Source organism: Pongo pygmaeus, chromosome 14 (assembly GCF_028885625.2).
Source record: "Pongo pygmaeus isolate AG05252 chromosome 14, NHGRI_mPonPyg2-v2.0_pri, whole genome shotgun sequence".
In the NCBI taxonomy this organism is placed as follows: Eukaryota; Metazoa; Chordata; class Mammalia; order Primates; family Hominidae; genus Pongo; species Pongo pygmaeus.
In genome coordinates, this window is record NC_072387.2 from 37788074 (window position 1) to 37813221 (window position 25148).

The 25148-nt window shown below is 39.9% G+C and overlaps 1 protein-coding gene across 4 annotated transcripts in view; it reads left to right on the plus strand.

The window, feature by feature from the left end:
• Window positions 1–25148, plus strand: part of MTUS2 (microtubule associated scaffold protein 2) — a 703857-nt gene that overhangs the window by 466730 nt on the left and 211979 nt on the right. For all 4 annotated transcript variants that reach the window (XM_054446532.2, XM_054446530.2, XM_054446533.2 and 1 more), the window contains one exon: window positions 11711–11872. In XM_054446532.2, the coding sequence (XP_054302507.2) occupies window positions 11711–11872 (162 nt within the window). The remainder of the gene's footprint in view (window positions 1–11710; window positions 11873–25148) is intronic.

Consider the following 25148-nt stretch of genomic DNA (forward strand, 5'->3'; position numbering starts at 1 on the left):
CCAGTCACAGGAGCACAGATACTATGTGATCTCAACATGAGGTATCTAAAAAGGCCAAACTCAGAAGCAGAGAATGGAATGGTGGTTGCCAGGGGCTACAGGAAGGGGAGGTGGGGGTGCTGCCATTCATTGGGTATAAAGTTTCATGTATGCAGCATGAATACATTCTAGAGAGCTGCTGTATAGGTTTATGCCTCGAGTTAACAAAGCAGGATTGCACACTTGCCATTTAAGAGGGCAGGTCTGTTATTAAGTGCTTTTACCACCATTTTAAAAATGCATACCACAGGGACCTGCTAGAGGCAGCCAAATCAAAGAGCAAAAAACCGTGTGTTGAAAGATTCATGGTGCCCCTGAGGTAAAGCACCCCCCTCAGGAGGAGTCCGGCCCCAAAGGGAGGTCTCAGGTGCAGTGGACAGCATCCTTTGCCGCATGCCTGTCACAAAACATGAGCAAGTTTCTAGCAGTACTTCTTAGAGCCAAGCGAGTCAAAGCCAAGCACAGTTTAGTGACAGCAAATCCCTGAGGGCTAAGCAGTTCAGCAGAGAGAAACTCTCTGGGAAAAGGGATGGAGGTGGAGAGGCACAAATGGGAACTCCCCCTCTTTGAGGTCTCCCCCTGGCATTCTCTGAGTTTCTAGTTCTCTGAAGTTTCATCTCTCCCTATGGGGAGGAACAATGTGGACAGGCACGTGGGGCTGGTACCATGCCCTGAGCATGAGCACACGCTCCCTGTGTATGGAAGCTCATGCGGCTGGCCCTGTGAGCTCTCAGCATCACAAGGCCCTTTCTGTCGAGCAGCTGCTGCTCCTTATCCTGCATCTGGTGGCATCTGATTGCTATTGAAGCTGGCACGGCTCTCTGACAGGCACACAGCCACTTGAGCAGATGGCGGGCACATGAGCCGCATCAGGGAGCTGTGGCATGCTCTCAGGGCAAACCCGGGGATCTTCCTTTTTACCGGTCACCATCAGAGAGCGTCTTCTCTGTCCCTTGTAAATGTTATTGACTTTACCCAACTAAGTTTGTAAACTGAAGAGTTTCAGAGGCATTCTGCTGTTGAAAGTAAAGTTAGAAATTTAAAGTTAAAGATATCCTCTTCTTTATTTCAAATTCTTGTGGGGCCTGTAACCTTAAGCATCCTTCTAGTCTATGCCTTTAAAAATAGGACTGGAAATAAATCTTTGAAATGCATTCTGGCTTCCTGATCTCCTAGTAAAGGATTCCTCTTCTCTCGGTTTCTGCCAGGATCTACCATTGGCAACTTCTTCTAATTAGGGCCTAACTTGTACTTTCTGTCCCTGCAACAGCTTCTGAGTGAAGGTGGATGAGTGAGAGGTTATGAGAAGAGTCTGCTACTATCTTCCTCCATCTGTCTTTCTTCCTGAATTTTCCATTTTTCCTCCCGAATTTTACTCTTCAACCAAACCAGACTCCTTGCCAATCATGCATTTCCCTAATGCTGGGTCTTTACTCATGCCATCCCTTCTCCTTCACAGTTTTTCCCTGTCTTTACAGGTCCAAGTCCCACCTAACTGTCAAAACCCACCTTGAGTGTCTCTGTTAGTACCTTCCCATATCCCCTTGGGCTGAGCTCTTCTTGTTCTTTCTTGGTACTGTTAAGATATGCTCATTTTCTTCCTGTTTGTTGGAGTTTGTGTTTCTGTCTTGTTCCTTTGCTGGACCAAGCAGGTCATGTGTTCATCAGTGATTTGCCAAGTGTGGGTTTATAACAATAACATCAGACAGCATTTGCTCAATGCTTACTGTATCTTTCCTGAATTTCTGCAAATGGACCCAGTCACATGAAATATGAACTTCTGGGGATTATAGGCCAGACCCCTCATCTCCTTATGCCTGAGGTTTAGCACAGTGCCTGAAACATCAAGGGTGACCAATCAATGTTTCATGGATAGATGATGTAAGGATTTATATAAGCACCAAAGCTTGCTGTGAGGGTTTATTGTGCTTAAGCCATCTTTTAAAACTTTCCCCTCACTCTTAGTCTTAATGCTTCCTCTTTGAAAGAGATCCAGAATTTGAAACTTTTCATATCTAACGTTTTCTCTGTGGAATCTCAACTTTTCTTAGTCAAATATTTCATTTTGAAAAAGAAATAAATAGCTTTGTGGCAATGGCAAGATCTCAGGTTTACTTTAGGCCTTTAATGTGAGAAAGAAAATACACACTTCGGTTAAAATATGCAGAATGGGGAAATAAAACATTCAGTTGATACTTTAATAATTAAACTAAATATTATCACCAGGTGATAAATGCTGCTAAGTCAATGAAATGTGCATCAATTAGCTAATCATGCAGCCGGAACATTATACAATTTGATTGCCTAGGATTGTTAAAAAAATCAATGAAGAGAATAGTTTAATGATTATAATATTGATATCCAAAGTCAGTGAAACTCATTTCTTAGAGTTTGGCTATGATGCCAAACTCTTATTAATGACTGTTTTGCTTTTCTTCTGCAGCCTTCCTCTTCCTTAAGACCCTCATTTTGGTCTGGTTAGTGTTTATACCCTGTTGCCATTATTTCTTTTGGGAGTTTAGGCTGAGTTATTGGTATTCCCAATAAATGAAGTAGTGGAAAGTGCACTGAATATGGATCAGAAGCCCTAAGTTCTCACTCGAACGTCAGTCACAGTCAATTATCCTTTTGAGGAGGTTGAGTAGGAATCACTCATTACTTTGTAGGGGGATATCAAGTGACCTATAAAACTACCTTCCTCCTCCCAGTCCCAAAAATTTTACAAGAGAGTTTTCTTCCCTTAGCACAGGTTTCTCTGGCCTGAATTTGCATGTGTCTTCCTTTTTCAGCAGCTGTCTTAGTCTTCTTTGTGCTGCTATAACAAAATACCATAGACTGGGTAATTAATACAGAACAGAAACTTACTTTCTCACAGTTCTGGAGACTGTGAAGTCCAAGATCAAGGGGCTGACAGGTTTTGGTTGTCTAGTGAGGGCTGCACCCTCCAAAGGGAAGAACTTTGTGTCCTCATATGGCAGAAGGAATGTGGAAGCAGGGAGGAAGGGCCAGGTTCCAAAGGCGATGTGAAGCCTCTTTGATAAGGGCCTTAATCCCATTCATGAGGGAAGAGCCCTCATAGCCCAATCACCTTTAAGCCCCCATCACTTAATACTATCACACTGGCAACATCTGAATGTTGGAGGAGACACATTCAAACCGTAACAGTAATGTAGGACCGGAGCAGCTCAGACTTACACCTAATTCTGCAGGAGTACAAGAGAAAAGTGAAGGGGTTTAAGGAGGAACTGATATCACCTTCCTTACATAAGAGCTTGGTCATTTTGCTTTAATGAATGGGATGCAATAGTAGGTTTCAGGAATGCTTTTTTTAGTATTATGTAAGAATATGTTATCAGAAGACAGAACAACCCTGGGACAGATTGGTTGGAATCCACTGAGTCACAATGCAGAGATAGGGGACAGAGAATAGGAATAAAAACTTCACCAGAAAAGAACACTAGGAGTCTCTCAGGGGAGAGGTGAAGAGCTGAATCACAATTTAAGGAACTTGTTCCAGCCAGGGGATCTAGAGAAAAAAATCTTTTGAGATTTTTTTTTAAGACATAATTCAAGTACCATAAAATTTACCTCTTTAAAGTGTATAATTTAGTGACTTTCAGTATATTCACAAGGTTATGCAATATCACCCCTGTTTAATTCCAGAACATATTTAATCACCCCAGAAGGAAAGCCTGTATCAATTAGCAGTCACTCCACTTCCCTCCAGCCCCTGAAAGCCACTGGTCAACTTTCTGTCTCTCTCTCTATTCTGGACATTTCATATAAATGTAATTATATAATATTTGTCCTTTTGTAAATGTTTTCAGGATTCATGCATGTTATATAGCGTGTATCATTACTTCATTTCTTCTTATGGCTGAATAATGTTCCATGGTATGGATATACCATATTTAGTGTATTCATTCATCAGTTGATGGGGGGCCATTTGGGTAGTTTTCACTTTTTGACTTGTGAATAATGTTGCTATGAACATTCATATACAAGCTTTTATGTGAACATATGTTTTCAGTTTTCTTGGGCTTATACTTAGGAGCAGAACTGCTAAATCACATGGTAACTCTATGGGGTTTTTGTTTTGTTTTGTTTGTTTTTTGTTTTTTTTTTGTTTTTGAGACAGAGTCTCCCTCTGTCGCCCAGGCTGGAGTACAGTGTCGTGGTCTCGGCTCGCTGCCAGCTCCACCTCCCAGGTTCACGCCATTCTCTTGCCTCAGCCTCCTGAGTAGCTGGGACTACAGGTGCCCGCCACCACAACCGGCTAATTTTTTGTATTTTTAGTAGAGACGGGGTTTCACCGTGTTAGTCAGGATGGTCTGGATCTCATGACCTTGTGATCCGCCCGCCTCCACCTCCCAAAGTGCTGCGATTAGAGGTGTGAGCCACCACGCGTGGCTAACTCTATGTTTAACACATTGAGAAACTACCAACTTTTTCTCCAAAGCAGCTGCACCATTTTATACTCCCACAGCAATGTATGAAGATTCCAGTTTCTCCACATCCCTATCAATACTTTATATTGTCTGTATTTTTATTATAGCTATTCTACTGGGTTTGAAGTGGTGTCTCATTGTGGTTTTGATCTGCATTTCCCTAATGACAAGTGGACACATTTTCATGTACTTATTTCCCATTTATATATCTTCTTTGGGGAAATGTCTATTCAAATCCCTTTCTCATTTTTAATTGGGTTATTTGGCTTTTTATTGAGTTTATAAAAATTCTTTTTGTTTTTGAAACGGGGTCTCACTTTCTCACCCAGGCTGGAGTGCAGTGGTGTGATCACAACTCACTGCAACCTTGACCTCCTGGGCTCCAGAGATCCTCCAACTCCAGCCTCCCAGGTAGCTGGGACTATAGGTGTGTACCACCATGCCCCAGCTAATTTTTTTTTAATTTTTTGTAGAGACAGGGTCTCACTATGTTGTGTAGGCTAGTCTCAAACTCTGGCCTCAAGCAATCCTCCTGCCTTGGCCTCCCAAAGTGCTGAGATTACAGGTGTGAGCCATCATGCCCAGCCTATAAAAATTCTTTATATATTTTGTATACTAGGCCCTTATCAGATATGACTTGCAAATATTTTCCCCAATTCTGAGTCCTTTTGACTTTTTAAATAGTGTCCTCTGATGCACAGATTTTTTATTTCATTGCAGTCCATTCACTTCTTAAGTTTTTTTTTGTTTTTTGGATTTAAAAACTTTTAAAATATTTTTATATTTAATTTTTGTGGATACATAGTAAGTATATTTATGGGTTACATGAGATATTTTGATACAGGCATACAATGCATAATAATCAAATCAGGTAAATGGGGTATCCATTATCTCGGACATTTATTCTTTGTGTTATAAACAATCTAGTTATACTCTTTTAGTTATTCTTAAATGTATAATTAAATTATTTTAATTATAGTCACCCTGTTATCCTAGTAAATACTAGGTCTTATTTATTCTATTTTTTGTGCCCATTAACCATCCCTACTCCCTCTGCTCCCACCCACCACTACCCTTGCAGCTTCTAGTAACCATCCTTGTGCTCTTATCTGTATGTGTTCAGTTGTTTTAATTTTTAGCTCCCATAGATAAGTGAGAACATGGGAAGTTTGTCTTTCTGTGTCTGGCTTACTTCACTTAATATAATGACCTCCAGCTTCATCGCTGTTGTTGCAAATGACAGGGCTCCATTCTTTTTTATGGCTGAATAGTTCTCCATTGTATAGATGTACTACATTTTCTTTATCCATTCACCTATTGATGGACACTTTGGTTGCTTCCAAATTTTGGCAGTTGTGAATAGTGCTGCAACAAACATGGGAATGCAGAGATCTCTTCAATACACTGATTTCTTTTCTTTTGGGTATGTACTTAGGAGTGGGATATATGTCTTCTTCTCAACTTGTTTGACCTTTAGGTGTCACATCTAAGAAACCATTGCCTAATCCAAGATCATTCACATTTATACCTGTGTTTTCTTCTAAGAGTTATATATTTTTAGCTCTTACATTTAGGTATAAGATCTATTTTAAATTAGTTTTTGCTAATTTAAAACAAATTATGGTGTGAGGTAAGAGTTCAACTCCATGAGATTTTGATAGATGCAATTGATCAGCTCAGGGGGTCCACACACTGTGAGGAATGAACTGTAGGAACTGTCCCTGGAGGAAGAATAAGAAGATTGCATTCCCCAAGGATTTAATGCTGAAAGAGCATTTTGTCCTAACAGTTTAATGAGAAAATTGTAGAGAGATTCGGTTTATGTATTGAACTGGACCCAGCTGGATTCTGTAATCATGTGGAATATATAACCTTGCAATTTTTCAGTAATATATATACCTTTTATTTTACTCTAATGAAGGAGATCTTACTTTGCAAATGGTAAGTTGATGATGTGATGATTCGGATATCTACAGAAGATGACCACTGTTCAGCAGTGAAGCAAGAGGCTATAGTCCTTTAGTTCCTGTGAGCAGTGGAATACCTTCATCCTTTGGGGAAAACAGTGTGATGGAAGCAGAGTGTCCCGCTGGCATGGGCACAGGAAGGGAGTTAAGGAGAATGAGCTGGCCACCAACCAGCTCAATATTTAAGAATAATATAGGGGGCTGGGCACAGTGGCTCATGCCTGTAATCCCAGCACTTTGGGAGGCCGAGGTGGGTGGATCACCTGAGGTCAGGAGTTCAAGACCAGCCTGGCCAACATGGTGAAACCCCATCTCTACTAAAAATACAAACATTAGCCAGCCATGGTGGTGGGCGCCTGTAGTCCCAGCTACTCGGGAGGGCGAGGCAGGGAAATCACTGGAACTCAGGAGGCAGAGGTTGCAGTGAGTCGAGACCATGCCACTGCACTCCAGCCTGGTGGACAGAGGGAGACTCTGTCTCAAATAAGTAAATAAATAAATAAGAAAAAAGAATAGTATAGGGAAATTCTCTCAATGACATATGATTGTTTACTGGAAATGCCTTTTCTCCCTACTTCATACGCTTCAACTAACAGTTATTAACCTCTGTTCTCTATGGTCTCTTACATTTCTGCATGTCTTTTAAACAGAGGTATTGACAGCGCCACTAACTGCCAGCCTTGCCTCAGCCCAAAATATCCTCATAAATGTTGATCCCCAGTGGAGTAGTGCTGCCCCTCTTTGGAGACACTTGTTTTGATGTTTATTTTTTCATGATACTAAGCCTTCTTTGTATCTCTATCATGTAACATGGTCCTAGGGTATAATTATTACTCAGCATGTTTGCTGATTTTACATCTGTGCTTGCTCTTCTTTCAGTTATGTTGCAGTCGGAAAAAGAAGACTTAATTGTGTCCATTGAAAATGTTGACATTTTTCATGGAACTTAACAAGCTGATTCTGGAACTTATGTGCAAAAGTAAAGGGCCAAAGATAGTTAAGACAATTTTTAAAGTAAAAGTTCAAGGTTGTGATATTTGTCTTATACAGGTTTAGTATACCAGGACTGATCTTACATTGTACTGAATAAATGCAGTATGGCATTGGCATGGTGATAGACAAATAGACCCATGAAATGGAATAGAGAACTCAGAAATGGAGCCTCACGTGGCAGACAGTGGATATTTGTTCATCAAACCACTCCCTTTTCCTCTGGACATAAACTAAACTGCGTTTCCCAGCCTCCCTTGCTGGCTCTTGTGACTGAGTTCCAGCCAGTAGACTGAAGGCAGAAGTGATACACGCCACTTCCAGGCATGGCCCATGAAATCTTCCTGTGAACAGTTCACTTTCCTCTGTCTACCAGCTGACTGTTAAGTTCTCAAGAGATCTAGAGTAGGGCAAAAGCTCAAGATGAAGAGAGCTTTGGTCCCTGAATTCATCCAAGGAGAGCACACAAGGCAGCAGCCCATCCAGAGCACCTGCAAAAGATGATTCATGATCACAAATTAAACTTTTGCTATGTTAAGTACTGAAATTTTGGGGTTGTTTGTGGGTCTGCCCCAATAAATCATGTTTGAATGGAAACTTGGCATATAACAGCTGGCTTGGCAGATAATTCAAGGAAGTTAGCCTATTTAATATACAGGCCTGGGACAGCGGGCTGCTATATAGAAAACAACACCAACAAATTCAGTCTCTTCCCAATGTAACATTCTAGGTGGATTGATGATGTAAATGTGAAAACGGAACTTTAAAACTTTTCAAACAGTACATAGGAGAACATCTTTATGATTTCAGGAGAGAGACTGAAAGTCTAAGACAGGCAAAGTACAAATCAGGAGGGAAAGACTGACGACAATCAGTTGCATTAAAATGAGAAAGTTCTGAATAAAGGCACCATAAGTGTGAAGACAAGCCAAAGACTGGGGGAGTATTTGAAATATATCAATATCCAATATACTGATACCCAATATAGAATCCAATAAAGAATGTGTCCAGACTATTTAAAGAAGTAAGGCTAACCACGTCAATTATGGGCAAAAGTTATGAATGGGCATCTTATGGAAGAGAAAAACTTGAGTAGCCAATAACTATGTGAAAAAAATCTCAGCCTTGCCACCTGTCAGAAATGTATAAATTAAAACCAGTTAATAAAATTAAAACAGTTGCCAAAATTAAAATCCAGTGATGCTACATTTACTACCTCTGGTTAATGTGAATTGCAACAAGCAATTTGGAAAGCAATTTTGAATATCCAGGAAACTGAGCAAACTTCCCTGTCATAGCAGTTTTTCACTGTCAGTGGAATTGATGATGTTTCATACTTCTTAAGCTTGATGGTCAATTGTGTTATCTTCACCTTTTTGTATGTCTGAAATCGTTTATCATATATTTTTAAGACAATCATACTCTCACTCTTCTCTTTAGTCTTTCATCCTACAGGTATTATCAGATTTACCTCAGTCCTTTTCTTTCTTCTCACGTCGAGCAGCCCATCTGATATTAATCCTTGAATACTTTCCAAGTGGTTTTCCCAAGAAAAACTGACTTGCTGTAATAACTTAGCCCTAGAACTTAAAATTAGCATGTACATTAATAACACATAGAACATACTATATATCAGATACTAAGTATTTTTTCATATCAACTCTTACATTAACTTTTTAAAAAATTTCCTGGCTTTAGCTCCTTTAATTCTCAAAACAGCTCTGTGAGGTAGATTATCACTATCCCCTCTTATGAGTGAAGAAACTATGATGCAAGAGAGGTGGTAGGTAGAGGAGGTGGTATTCAAACCCTAGCCATCTTGCTCCCAGATCCGCAGCATTAACCACCTTGCTGATGTTTCTTCTGTGCTATGGTCAAATGGAAGGGTAGGTAAATTTCCTGGGTTGTTCAGGCTGGAGTTGGTTCAGATTGGTTGGGAATGAAAAGACTGAATTAGCCATGTGAACCATTTCCACTGGCTGAATTCTCCAGAACATTTTTCTGGCTCACACAAGCAGTTTATTTCCAGTTGTTTTCTTCCTCTTACCAAGCAGTGGTTTAATGTTGTCAGCATTATTGTGAAGTACTGGGAGCATTTATAGATTGAACAGCCATTTCCAAATTCAGAGTATTTTTCATTTACTGAATAATGCATCTTTAATTACCAGCCAACTTAAGCCAGTTTTCAAAGAGTGGAACTGTTTATTGCCAGCTGTCTCCCATAATAATAGATAAGAATAGTGTTTTATATTATTTTATTTTTTGGTAATTCAAGCCCTCTCTCAGAGGGAAGTACATAGTTCCCTGATACTTGTACTTCAAACAGATGAATTACTTCCCAGCCTGGAGAGCAGCCAAATCTCTAACTTGACGTGTTCACAGAATAATAAATTTCATGTAAGAGAATGATGCCAGATGCAAGAGGATTTGATACAAGTGCGTTTGAACTCTACAGATGATACAAAATATTTCTCTTCTTAAGAAATTTTCATAAATTGTTAAATAAAAGACTGTGTGAGAGATTTCATGCTCAATTCAGCTTCTGCTACACATTTCAGTGAACAGATTATTCTGGCAGTATGTCAGCAGGAGGCTAGACATTAGATAATTACTTGTGAAATATTTCTAGTGGTTGAGCCATGCCCCATGTGAAAATATCATTCAATCCCTGAGAGATTCTCTGAGTTCTAGCAATGGACTGGTACATCCACTGGATAATTCAGAAGCTGAGGCTCACTGTGTTTGCAAGTTCATGGTGTTGCTTTTCCTGGTTAGGTTTGCATCAAACATATTTTTTATCTGCATTATTTTTTATCTGACACTCAGGATACAGTGCAGATCCTTTCAATGGAGTTTCATTGCATTTATTTTCTTTGCATAGATCAAATACATTCTGTTAGTCCTATGTAGAACTATTTTAAAAACCTTGCACAGCACCTTAAAAGAACTATAGGGCATAGGTCCTGTTTTAAGAAATAGTACATTCTTTGATTTCTTCCTAAATATGCTTTTCTTTAGAAACAACAGAAATCTCCACAATTTTAAACAGAATTTCAGGTGTTAAGAGGGAGAAAAACAACAATCTCTTACTCTAAATGGTTGAATAAAATGCCTGGATGTTAGGAACATTAAAGCCATTTTAATAATGTTATCATTTTTATGCAGGCCTTATCTAAATAGAATGTTTAGACTAACCTTTGAAAAGGATGAAAACAAAAAATTTAATCCTTTACTAAAATGTTGTATACTTCATCCAGCTGTCATGGCTTATTTTTCATGGTAGATGGTCATATTCCTACCACTGGACTGTTTTATTCCAAACAAGTGGTAATCTCCATGCATTCAGGCTCTCTAAATTAATAGATTAGCCTCACAGCTGTACTCAGAAGTATATTATAAAGACTTACCCTTTAACAGAGAATAGATAGTGATGTCATTGTCTTTAAGAGATTGAAAATGTATTAACCACAAGGTTTAGAAAGATATAGAAGAAAAGTTTAGGCCAAACAACTTTGCATATTTAAATTTGACACAAACACAATCCCAGTATGCCATATCTTCAGAGCCTCAGAGCAGTGGATTATAAACAAAGAGGCTCTTTCTAAATTGACTAGTAAACTGTAATTATCAATAAATGTCTTCTACCTTGGAAGTAATTCAGGGTCCTCACAGTTTGGTGAGACCTCAGCTTTTCAAACAGAAAGCTTGCTTGAGTTTCAGAGAGATTCTCTTGTCCCCATGCTCTCTACCCCTCTACCTTCATCCCAAGCCTCCTCTTCTGGAGGTCAAATGAGCAGGATTTCAGGGAGCTCTGAATAAAATTCCTGGGCTCATGGTACATGTGTATATTCCTATTCTTACTTCTGGGTCACTCACGCTGTATTTCAAAAATAAAAGGCTGTTCATTCTGAGTTATCAAATAAGTGTTTATTATATACACATACATTTGCACATACACATAAGCGAACTATGTGTGTGTGTGTGTATGTATGTCTGTGTGTGTGCGTGCATGCATGCAGGCTGCTCCTGGCTTTTGTGGAGCCCCTTTTAGTGCACAGGATTTGTGTGACAGATACTTATGCAGTGGCTAAAGGGAGTTCTTTTCTACATAGGGTTCCAGAAAAATACTTTTCAAGGTCACTCACTAAGAATCAGGTCAAGTTCTAAAGCAGATGACGGCAGTAGGATTGGTTGGCAAGTGCAAATGGTGAGGGCTCCATCCATTTTTCATGAAGTTATAATTAACACGCTGTCTGCCTCCCACAGGTTCAACCTTTGGGAATGAAGAACAGCCAGTTCTGAAGGCATCTCTGCCTTCTAAGGACACACCCAAGGGGGCCGGCCGGGTGGCCCCTCCAGCATCCTCCAGTGTGACAGCACCCCGCAGGAGTTTACTTCCAGCGCCAAAATCCACTTCCACACCCGCTGGTAAGACTTTGTGCCTTGGAGAGGCTCCATGGTGGAGTGCCCTTTCTGCATTAATAAAAAGTCTTTTGAAAGCCCCTGTGCACATCAGTTATTTAGAAGGGATGATTGATTAAATGATAGTTAATAACAATAATACCACTGCTTTTAAGGCACTTTCATATATTCATGTTTAAATTCTCGTAACTGCCTCTCACTCTTCCCATGACTGGTAACCCTTTGAATCACACAGTTTCCGTTTCAGAAAGCAAGAACCAAGCTATTTTAAGCAAGCTGGCATTTGGCTCAGGGAAGCGGGTGCTCACGATATCATCGCAAGGACTGTAGGATAGCAAGCTTCAGGCTGCGCCTCCAGGAATGAGCCCCAGAACCCCAGAGAGAAGTGCTGCCTCTGCAGCAGTCCGGGAGCGCCATGCGTCTGCTGGCTCTAGGCTCACATCTCCAAAGCTAGGATCCAGGGATGGATCCACTACTCCCATGGTAGGGTTGGCTCTAGAGTCACACTGTGCCTGCCGGGTTCAGTCCAGCAAAACTGATCCCCGTGCCCTACCTGTGCATACCCACAAAGCTAGTGACTTCACATGCAGAATTCAGCTGACTCAAAGGTGTAACTGGCACAGGTGCTTGTCAGCAGAAAGTGCCGAGGCAGCATCAGTTGTGACCCCTGCTATGCTTCTCCTCCCATCCCTCCCACAGGAGCATCTATTTGCCTGCAGGGATGTTTGTGTATCTTGTTCCTAGCTTTTCTTTTTCTACATTATAGAAGGCAAATTTATCAGGATGATAGAATGAATGTTGAGCCCTAATTCACCATAGATGGCTCATCCATACCAGTGTTTATTCCTCCATATTTTTTCTATGCTCGTATCAATGTATCGTCATATCAATGTATATACATATGTAAACATACAGGTTTTATAGATATTTTTAAATGAGACTGCATTATATCAATTTTTCTACATGTTGCTTTCCTTACTCAATGTAGGTCATAGAAATACCCTTGGCAATGGTAGGGCTCATTCTTTTCAATGGCTGCATGCTGTGGATATGCCATGATTTATTCAATCATTCCTTCACTAGTGGGTATTCATTTTGCAACCAGTATTTGCCACAACAAACAATGCTGCAATAAACAGCCTTGAGTGGGTGGCATTGTTTCTATGGGATTAGTTCCCTGGAGTAGTGTTGCTTTGTTTGATGCATTAATAGATGTGGATAGATTGCCTTTCAGAGAGGCTCCACCCATATCCCTGCTAGGAATAGGTGTTATCCCTTTCTAGAATTTTGGTCCGCTTGATGGGAGTGAAGTATTATCCCAAAGTTGTTTTACTTTGCATCTCCCTGACCACTAGACTAGCTGGAGCCTCTTGCTCTAGCAGCACCTTGCAGTTCCCTTTGTTAAGACTTAAATTGGCTCATTTAGTTTTGTTCTTCCTCAGGGGAAGGTAAGCTTCTGGGGGTGGTGACTGTGTCTATTTTAACACAGCATCCTCATTGCCTGCCACACTGACTGACTCACAGTAGGTATTTAACATCTATGGGTTAATTATTGAATCAACAAATGAATGACTGGATATCACATGGCATTTGAATCTTTCAGCTACAATTTATTAACAGTTTGGCCTTGGTTTAATTAGAAAATAATTAGACAACCCTATGGTATGTTAAAACACAGTGATTGAATCAACCTTTATAGCCCAGTGTTTCTCAAGCTTTAGTGTATCGGTGTCACCTACAGGGCTTGTAAAAACACAGATTACTGGGCCTTATCCCCAGAGTTACTGGTCCAGTAGTTTTGGTTTGGGGCTCGAGAATTTGCATTTCTAACAAATTCCCAGGTGGTGCCTCTAGACTAGGGATTACACTTTGCGAGCCACTTGTAGAAAAATGGGTTAGGAATTTGAAAAGACAGTTCTTAGAAAAAGACAGGCAAAGGGCTTTTAGCCATATGAAAGGATAATAATTGGCCTCACTGATAAGAAAAATGTAAGGTGAAACTACAATAGATTATGATACCCTACCAGTTATACTGGCAAAAATCCAAAAGTTTGACAACGTATTCTGTTTGTGAGGCTGCAAGCAAACAGGCATTCTCATACATTTCTGGTGGGAATATAAAATGGTACAACTAGGAAGAGGAGTTTGGCAGTATCTAACAAAATCATACATGCATTTATTCTTTGACATAATAGTCTCATGCCGAGGAGTCTTTCCAAAAGGTAGACTGACAAGAATACAGTGTATGGAGTGATTCATTGCAGCACCCTTTGAAGTAGAAAAAGACTGAAAACAACTCGAATGTCCATTAATAGGGGGCTCACTGAACAGATTGTGGTATATCCACAGGATGCAGTATTATGTAGCTGTTATATGAATGGGGAAATAGCTCTTTGTATTAACATTACTAGAAAGTGATTTCCAGGAGGTCATTGAGCAATAAAAGATGGAGGAAAAAATGTAGTAGACTAGGTTTCATCTAAACAATAGGAAAATGTTTTATATGAACTTCTGTTAAGAAAAAGCAATAGAAGAATAAGCTAATACTTTTTTTAAAAAATGATGGCCTTCAGGGTGAAAGAAGGAATAAAAGGAGAGAATAGAGATATAGGTTAATGATACATTTTGAATGCACCTTGTTTTGTAGATTTGAAATTACATAGATATTTTACACCATTATACATTAGATGTTAAAAGATAATATCTAAAACTCAAAAATGAAATTAAACAAATGGAAGTAATTGCATAGCCCATTGATGGCATAACCACACAGAGAAGTACATTCCCAACGGTGTATACCTCAGATTCAGAAAGAATTGCAACGAAAATCTGAAATTATTGATGGTAGTGTTAGTATTGTGATTCTGCATCTGCTGTTATTCTGAATATGTGTATTATGGGATGAATGTGATTAGGGGTATTATAGGATAAAGTCAGAACTCATCTGAAATTTATCTTTAAAACAATATTCTCAGCTCTACCCACTGGAAAGTTGTAAGTGGTGACTAAACCAGTCATAATGAGCACTCCTAGAGCCCAGGTTGTGATGTCTAAATGGACTTCCCAGTAGAGGGAGACAGGGATCCTTGAAGAAACGGCTGTTTCAGGTCTAGGACAAGAAATGTAGATCCTAGAACATCTTGCCATACTAGCTGGCTAAGAAGAATATAAAAACTATGAGGATTCTGTTGAAAGGACCTACGGGTCAACTTGAATAAGCTCCTACTGGTAAAAAAGAAAAAAAAAAAAAGGAAAAACTGAAAGAGTTTGAATATCAGTAAGATTAGTATTTACAGTGAATGAATACCCATCAATGAGGGCATATGATAAAAAACAAAACCAGAAAAAAAAAACCTCCAAAACTAGTCACATTGGAGTATGCTAGGAAATGACCTCATTATTTTAAAATCTGGTAAATAAAGGAAAAGAAAAGCCTTTTAGTAATTTCTCCTACTCAGTCTGTATCTCAAGATAACCAAATAGCTGGTGAGGGGGAAGTTTCTCTTTATAAAAGTATTCCAGCTAATACAAAACACATTATAAAACATCCCTTTTTGCCTCTTCTGATGAATGAGTTGATAAAAGCAATGATCATCAGTATGAGGAATCACCAGACATTACGAACTGTCCAGATGGAAATATATACAAATTACCTGGGAATTAGTCTTTGAGGAAAAATGGATTTGGTGCAGCCTCTGGATTTAACTACTGATTTACTAGAAATACAAAGGAATGCAGAGAAGCACGTTAAAAACACCATGAGGATTGAATCAGCAAACCTAGACTCTGGGAGGCTCTATGGGACACACCCTCTGATGTACTCGGCAAGAGCAACAACAACAAAAAGTGTGGCAAACAAAAACCAAACATCTTTGGGGAAAACAAAGAGGGCATGGGAACCTGTAGATTACAAAAAAATGTAAACATATCAGCCAATTTTGGAGCTAATTTTAGATCCTAATTCAAACAAACATTTGAACAAAAATTTGAAATTCAAACAAAAATTCAAAAAAACTTTGGAAGATATTGGGAAAATATGAACACTGGCTATATGGTGATATTAAGGAATTATTGTTAATTTTTTGTTTAGACAAGTCTCTGTCTGTTGCCCAGGCTGGAATGCAGTGGCGCGATCTTGGCTCACTGCAATCTCCACCTTCTGCGTTCAAGCGATTCTCCTGCCTTAGTCTCCCAAGTAGCTGGGATTACAGATGCGTGCCACCATGCCTGGCTAATTTTTGTATTTTTAGTAGAGTTGGGGTTTCACCATGTTGGCCAGGCTGGTCTCGAACTTCTGACCTCAGGTGATTTGCCCGCCTCAGCCTCCCAAAGTGCTGGGATTACAGGCGTGAGCCACCGCACCCGAATTATTGTTAATAGTTTGAGTTTGATGTATTTGTGGCTATGTTTTTAAAAAGAGTCATGTTTTAGAAATTCATGTATATGAAATGCTATCTGGTATTTACTTCAAAATAACCTAGGATGGTGATGAGCAGAGTCTATGACATAAAAGAGGAAACAACACTGGCCACACGTTGCTCATTGTTGAAGCTGGGTAATGGAATACAGTAAGTTAACTCAGCTAGTCTCTCTAGTGTCTGTTTAAAGAGTTATATAATAGCATGGTAAAATGTGTAGAGAGAGTGGCTGTTTTCATGGAAGTGAAGTTAAATGGAAATAAGGTATTTCAAATGTTGAGAAGAGGAAAGGCAGGTAGTGTGACCCTAAGTTTCATTACTTTTCCAAGTGTTTCTGCTACATAAGGGATTTCTGAAAGCCATGCACTATCTATCTATCTATCTATCTATCTATCTATCTGTCTATCTATCTATGTATCTATCTATCTTATTTATTTGAGACAGAGTCTGGCTTTGTCGCGCAGGCTGGAGTGCAGTGGCACGATCTCAACTCACTGCAACCTCCACCTCCTGGGTTCAAGTGATTCTCCTGCCTCAGCCTCCTGAGTAGCTGGGATTACAGGCGTGTACCACCACACCGGGCTAATTTTTGTATTTTTAATAAGGACAGGGTTTCACCATGTTGGCTAGGCTGGTCTTGAACTCCTGATCTCAGGTGATCTGCCCGCCTTGGCCTCCCAAAGTGCTGGGATTACAGGCATGAGCCACCAAACCATACACTCTTGATAACAACTTTCTTCCACTTTGTATTACTTTATAAAACACTAATATACAGAATCTAATTTGGTTCTCACAAAGACTCTAAGAGATAGGCAGGGAAATTATTACAGATGCAGAAAGTGAGACTCAAGTGAAATGGGTTGTCCAAGGTCACACAATGGCATCCAGAAATAAATGGATGTTGTATATGTTCCCAGTCCTTTTCTTATAATAATAGTATAAATATCCAGCTAAGGACTATCAGAATTCCATCTGTGGGCTGCAATTTGTCTATTACCAATAGATTGCATGTGTGTGAACGGGGGATGGTGTTAAGCAGGGCGATGCCCAGGGCTTTGTGCTTCAGGCCAGGCTCTCTTTGAGATTACCCGGTTAGGAGTTGCAGTGGGGATGCCTTAACCTCTGTGGTCCTTCCCTATTCTCGCTCGTGGTGGAGCACACCCCACACTATTTGCGTTTTCCATAAAATAATGCATTTTTGAGAAGTGTGCTCCTTTCCCTAAAAGCTGACATCACTGTGTGTGTGTGTGTGTGTGTGTGTAAACATTCACCCAGTCCTCCCTCACTGAACACATGTGTGTTATTTTCTCCAGAGGCAAAATTTTAAGTCTATAAACTTGCTTGTCCCTTCTTATGATGAGCTATCCCTTTCTTTGTTGAAAATTCAAACATTCTTTCAAGCTGCCCTACAGGCATCTGATATTTACTAGACTTGCTTTCCTAGGTATACATTTTTATGAGTGTAATAATTGCTTTTCTTCCTATTCCAGACCAAAGCACATTGGATAGTTGCTCCACACTTACCAATTCAGTGATGAGGTTACCAGGTATTATGTTGTGGGATAGGTTGTTCTGGAGATGTGCAGATGAGTGAGACACGATTCCTGTCCCCACGGGGTTCACAGGCTGATGGCGGAGAAGCACAAAGAAACAATTATTAAAACGTTGACCGATGTTTTAATGAGCTGTTATACAGCCTGACATGTGTCAGTCCTGGTCAGGAGGCTGCAGGCTCCCTCACTTATACAACTGAATGGCTAATACTGCCCTTACTGACTAAACTGAAGGCAAAAGGAGGACAAGTGTAGAGGAAAGACAGTAAATCTAGCTTTAGATGAGATGAGTTTGAGGTGCCTGGGAAACCTCCATCTAGCAATGTCCAGTAGACAGCTGGAATAAGCCAAGAGCTCTAAGGAAAGTTTTGAGTTGGAGATTTCCATGTGGAATTCATGGGCTTATCTTCGTGGCTCTGGGAATGGAGGCAATGGGGATGTGAGTTTGCTTGGGAGGACATGGAAAGTGCAAAGGTAACTGGGATTGCCGCCTTGCTAATACCAAAATGGGAGCAGCAGACGAAGGCTCATCTGGAGAAAGAAGAGCTTTCAGAGCACAGAGCGGGGCAGCAGCTGAGAAAATGGAAGCCATGAGCTCAGACTGTTCTTTGAGGAATGGAAAGGGGAAGGGAAGGAGGATAGGGTGATAGCTTAAAGGGGAATGGGCAAAGGGAAGTCTTGCTTTTTAGAATGAGTGACACTTGCCTCTATGTATAGAAATGTCAAGAAAAGGAGGGAGTAAAGGTGGGAAAAGTAAAGAAGTACTGGAGCCAGGCCTGTTAGGTGGTGGGGGTGGCACTAGGGCAGGAAGCCAGGCCCTGCAGCATGGAATGAGGGGGCTGATACTGGAAAGGAGCTGCACCACCTTGTCTTTGTCTAAGGCTAGAGGCTCCACTTGACTTGGGAGGTGGATTCTGGGGGAGTTTTGGCAAAATGGTTAACTTGCATTCTGCCCCTCCACTACCTACTGATTCACTAGTGAGAATGTGAGAACAGCAGGGCACTCCCCAAATGCCTGTCCATCATCACAGAGTAGCACCTACACCTGGTCTCAGCATTTCACCTGCTGCATTTTAAGTGGACTCAGAGACTGCAAAACAGCCAAATCCGCTCTTTGTCCCAGGGGTTGTTTTGCAACACTGCTTTTTCTGGATTGACTTTGCATATGCAAAAACAAATCCAGCTGGGTTTAAAAAAAAAAACCTTTATAAAAAATAAATAAGTGTTCTCCTATTTTTCTATAGCAAATTGAAATACCCTTTTTTCCTACCATGTGACTGTAGAAGATTTTGATTCAGGAGCACTGACGCTCATCAGAGCTCCAGGACTAAGTAGTAATTGAAGCATGTGGTATAAACTGCTTTAGCTTTTACAAATATGTGACTAAACAGCCTTGTATCTGTAAAAATAGCAAAGCTCAAGTATGGACTAATGGATGGGATGGTAAAGATGCCTCACTCCTGCAAAGAGGCTGGGTGGACACCAATCCAGCTCTGCCTGTCTTAGCCATTGGACTCGGGACAAATCAACATTAAGGAATCTTCATATTTCTCAGTCAGTTAAAAAATGTGTGGGGATAATAGTTCCTACTCCATGGGATTGTTCTGAGAATTAACATAAGTGAAGGGACATAGAACAAAGTAGGCATATCTTTTTTTTTTTTTTTTTTTTGAGATGGAGTCTCGCTCTGTCACCCAGGCTGGAGTGCCGTGGTGTGATCTCGGCTCACTGCAACCTCTGCCTCCCGGGTTCAAGTGATTCTCCTGCCTCAGCCTCCTGAGTAGCTGGGATTACAGGCACCCACCACTGCACCCGGGTAATTTTTTTTAATTTTTAGTAGAGACACGGTTTCACCATCTTGGCCAGGCTGGTCTTGAACTACTAACCTTGTAATCCACCCGCCTCGGCCTCCCAAAGTGCTGGGATTACAGGCGTGAGCCACCGTGCGTGGCCCAAAGTAGGCATTTCATAAAGGCTATTTGAGTTTTAGAGGGTTAACTGGAATGTGAAGAAATTTTAGAGGGTACAGACCCCTTCCAGTCTCTCAAAGGCAGAAGTGGGGTTTTAATGAAACCTACCATGTACTCTCCAGAATTGGTATTTATTGATGTTTTTGCTTTACCCCACCTCCACACCCGCATTCTACTTTGCCCATGATCAAATTTCTTTTTCCCCTGAATTTCCCCCTCAGAAACCTGCATTCACTAGTGCAGAGGAAACCCATGTTGCCATGAAGAACTTACCTGTGGTTCCACATATCTTCAATAAAGATGCCTGTGCAAGTCCAAAGTTAGGGGAGAAAAAGTGAAAACTGAAAAGCCCCTGTAATACTTTCAGTGCCTTTCTCTAAGTGATTATTTTTCCTACCTTTGTCTATAAACCCATAATATTTACTTACCAATTAAAAGGTAGCTCTTTCCTAGGTCATGTTCCCTTTAAGCTGGGAGTCCTGAAAACAGGCTGCATCTTGGTTTCCCTTTCCTGTAAGAGCCTCTGCTAGGAACGTCGAACATCTCTCTTTTTTTTTTTTTTTTTGAGACAGAGTCTCACTCTGTCTCCCAGGCTGGAGTGCAGTGGTGCGATCTCAGCTCACTGCAAGCTCTGCCTCCTGGGTTCACGACATTCTCCTGCCTCAGCTTCCTGAGTAGCTGGGACTACAGGCGCCTGCCACCTCGCCTGGCTAATTTTTTTGTATTTTTAGTAGAGACGGGATTTCACCGCATTAGCCAGGATGGTCTCAATCTCCTGACCTCGTGATCCGCCCGCCTCGGCCTCCCAAAGTGCTGGGATTACAGGCGTGAGCCACCACGCCCAGCCAGGAACATCTCTTACACCCCATTCCCTCCCACACAACCTGTTCCCTCTTCCTCTCCTTTCTCTGGTGACACCTGTCTCTCCTTCAGGTCTTGACCTAAATGTTGCCTGTTCAAGGCTCTTCCCCTCGTAGCTCTGCTCACGAGTTTAGTTGTCTAATGATGTCTGCAATTGGCTAATGTCTCTCTGCCTCATATGTGCAGTCGTGGCTGTTGTACTCATCCCCAAATCCTTAGCACCAACAATGTGCCCAGCACAAAGCAGGCTGTCAACAAATATCTGCCGAATGAATGAAAGTTGCAATTCCCCTAGTGATTTGAGAGCACTTGCCACAATGAGTGCTCAAAGTACCTGTGTCTTGTTGCAGATGGTCACATAATGAAGCAACAAGACAAACCAGATATTTAAGATAAGTGAGAGACGTGCCCTTTGCCTTTCTGTTAGTATGGGCTCCAGCAGGTACCTGAGAACCCAACTGTTCCAAGCCTCTTGTGGAACTGTCCAGAGAAGTTTGCTTCTTATAGACACTGATAGCAAATCGTAGAGGCAGCTCACAGCAGCCCCCAGGGCACCTCTCTCCTAGTTTCCTCTCTCCACTGTTGTTAACCCTGTGGTCTCCTCCTCCAGGGCCCACAGTGAGGGGCAGCCCCAGCCACTGGAGAGCCAGTGAGACACGCTGTGGACAGTTCCTGAGTCTTGGCCCAAATCTACCAAGAAACTAATTTCAATGGTGTCTTAAGCCTCCGTTTTTGTTTTCAAAAGGCATAAAACTTTGTATACGTTTTTGCATCATTGACTCAGCGGGGAGGTACTAGGGTGTTTTAAACAAAGATTTGTTTACACAGCAGAGAACCCCATGCCAGCTACTGGGCAGACCCTCAGCTGTGGCTCCTTGGGAACATTGCAGGTGTCCAGCAACCCCTGGTGGCTCTGCCTTTTCCAGCCTTTGAGCTGAGCTCACAGGTGATCACCTGCATCAGCTTCGGTCCTGCTGACCTCATGAGATGGTTGAGGTCATAGGGCTCGCTCGTTTAGAATATGTCTTGTCCTTCTTTTTTCATTATCAGGAGACTAAGATCCATGAGGGAGAGGCCTTCATTTTGTTTCCCAGGTCAGATAGGAGGCCACACACATTGCCTAAAAACCCAGAGAAAATGGAATTGAGTTGTCAAGGCAGGACATAGTTGGGAAAACAAAGCAGAAACTCATTTTAAATGTAACCAGGACTTTCTCTTTTCAGTTTCATCCAACTCTAACATCTAAGGTCTCCTTGCATTTCAAAATCATTGCTGCTAAAACGTAAATTTTATTACAGAATTTTAGCTTTGCATGTATCCTGTTGGTTTTAAATAAAGTCCAGCTTCTAAAATGAGATCTAATTTTTACATTACCTTGTTCTGTTATTAAGCTAATTAAAAAGCAGAAGGTAGGCATGCAGATTGTAGTTAAATCCCAAATAATTGGATTTCTTGGGACTTGTTTTAACCCTTGTTGGAAACACTCCTCAGCTGTGATACTTTGCTTCCTTCCCTTGGTGGCTGTAAGCTGATGATGGCTGAGCTCTTGCATGTCAGCGTCACCTGCTCAACTACCGTCACCCCCTGTTGTCCACTCAATGTGTACCTACAATAGAATGTACCCTGGAAGTACTTGGGCTGTTTCCTTTAACCTAGATTTCTGATGTGAGTTTTCGGTGAGTGATTCTTTTCTGATTCACTCATTGAACAAACATCTGAGTGCTTGCTTTAAGGCACAGGTGACTTGGATTCAAAGATAATTAGAACAGTCTTAACCCTTGAGGGACTTGGAAGTAACTAAACGAATTTGTAACCTAGTAATTAGAGTGAGAGTGAGAGGCCTATAATCTTATTATCTGGACTCCAGTTAATTCTAGCAGATCAGGAGTTCACGGTACGATGGATTAAGAAAAGAATGACCTGAAAAAAGTTTAAATTAAATATAATAAGTTTTATTGATGATTTATTTAATCACTTTCTATTATTTGTTTAATCATTTTCTAATTTATTCGTCATTTACTCATTTTTTTTCATTTCGGAAAAGATCCAGTGTAGTTTGCAGTAAAGGGCACAGGATTATAGAGATAAAAATCTGAGTAACAGAAGAGAGAAAAGCATGACAAAACTAGGCTTGGAGCTTCTGGGCTAAAGGTGAAAGAAGAAACACACTCAAGGGAAAAAAAGCCTGCCATTGCATCAGGAGAGAGAAACTTATTTCCTAGCACAAATGTTAAAGACTTTAATTCTGTAAATTTTAAAAAGTTGTATTGAGCAACATAATTGACAGTTACTTTAATTATGTGTCTTAATTTTTTTCTGACAATGAAATAATTAGCTTAAAATGTGAGGATACGGAAAGCCTTTTTTAGTATGACGTAAAACCTAGAAACATTTTTAAATGACAAAATTACATAAAATCACATAAAAATTTAAAACTTTCTACAATGAAAGACATCATAGAGTTGAGAAAGATGATAAACTGATAGAAAATGCTGCAACAAACTGTGAATATACATGCAGTTTAAACAACCCCTGAAAATCATAAGCAAAAAACAACTTAATTTGAAAAATAGGTAAAGATACGAATGTATATTTTACACACTAGAAGTACAAAGTGGTCGATGGCTATAAACATATGAAAAGATATTCAGATTTACTAATAACTAAACATATTCCCTTTTTAGAATGAGATACAGTCTTTTTAATACTGGATTACAAACCTTTAAAAAGATTTATTACATCCAGGGTTGGTAAGAATGTGATACACAAACACTCTTGTAGTGTTAGTGGGAATATAAATTGGTACACTCTTTTGAGAGCAATTTGCTAATAACTACGAAAATTTAAATTTATATGACAATCCAGTATTTCTACTTCTAGGACCCTCTCAAAACATCCTTGTTCAAGCAAGAATGATATATGTGCAGGAACTTTCTATGCAGCATTGGTTACAATGCTAAAAAAGTTGGAAACAGTCTAAAATCTGTCAATATGGAAATATGTAAATAAGTTATGATATAGCCATTTAATAAATGCTTATATAGTTATTAAAAAATGAGATAGATCTACATGAATTACATGGAAAGATGTCCATAACATGTCATTAAAGGTCGAAAGCTATAGAACACAATCTCATTTTTATAAAACTGAAATAAAATAAATCATTTTATGTATGCCTTTTTGTAAACTTACAGAAAAAGTTGGAAAATATCATTTAAATAATTAAGAGCTATTATCAGTATAGTGTTCAATTGGTGGAAAAGTTGTTATGAGGAAAAAGAACTTTCATTTTTAAATTTTGTTCTTTCTATATTGTCAGAATTTTTCCAGACGTTGCAATTTTTGCTATAAAATATATACAGATAATTGAATAAAAAGGATAATAATTTGTTCTAAAAAAAGAGCGTGAAGGATACAGAAAAAGATGAAACAAAAATATCTCAAAGCCTCACAGTTTATCATTAGACACTAATAACATATATTGGTATATTTCCTTCCAGTCTTTTCTCTATATGGGTATGATTTTTTTCATACCTCTTTTATTCTTTATGTATAGTTCTGTATCCTGCTTTTACAGTTAACGTTATATCCTAATAATTTTCCAGTATCATGATAAATATGTGAAAAGGTTCTTTTTAATGATGTTATAATAACTGCACATTGATTAACCATAATTTGTAAAACTGCTTGTCTCCTGTTCATTTAGGTTGCTTTCAGTATTTCACTATCATGAAACAATGAAGTACAATGAATTTAATAAATTTATTTTGCAAAATCATATTTGGTTAGGGGTTTTCAAGACTATTTTCAGGCTTGATAATTTCCCTAGAAGGGCCCATAGGACTTAAAAGTTGCTATATTTATTATTATAATGTATTACAGTGAAAGGATACAGAGTAAAATCACCAAAGGGAAAAAGCTCATGGGGCAAAGTTCAAATGAAACCAGGCACAAGTTTCCAAAAGTCCTCTCTCAGTGGAATCACACAAAATATACTTCATCTTTCCAGCAATGATGTGTGAAAACATGAACAGATTTTGCCATTGAGAGAAAAACATCTGAGCCTGGTTGTCCAGGGTTTTTGTTATGGATCAGTCACACATACACACAGCATCTTTTCTATGTGTAAACTAGGCAAATTGATGCAGTATGGCTCAGGACTTTGGGCATGCAAAATACTCTTGTGAGTTAGAACACTTAAGAGCCCAGCTCTCAGGAGCTGGCCAGTGGCCAGTCATGAAACAGGCCCTTCTTGGAAGTGTGCAGGGTTTAAGCAATTCAAGTCTGCTTAATTATTCCTTTCCCACACAATGAGGCACAAGTTTCCCATATGTTCTTAGGATACATTCTTAAAAGTGGAAATGCTGAGTCATATTAAGTATGTCTTTGAAAATAACAGAAATATTTTGATTGGCTGTTTCTTTTTTTTTTTACTTTTATTATTTTTAATTCACACATAATTTTATGTATGTACAGGGCA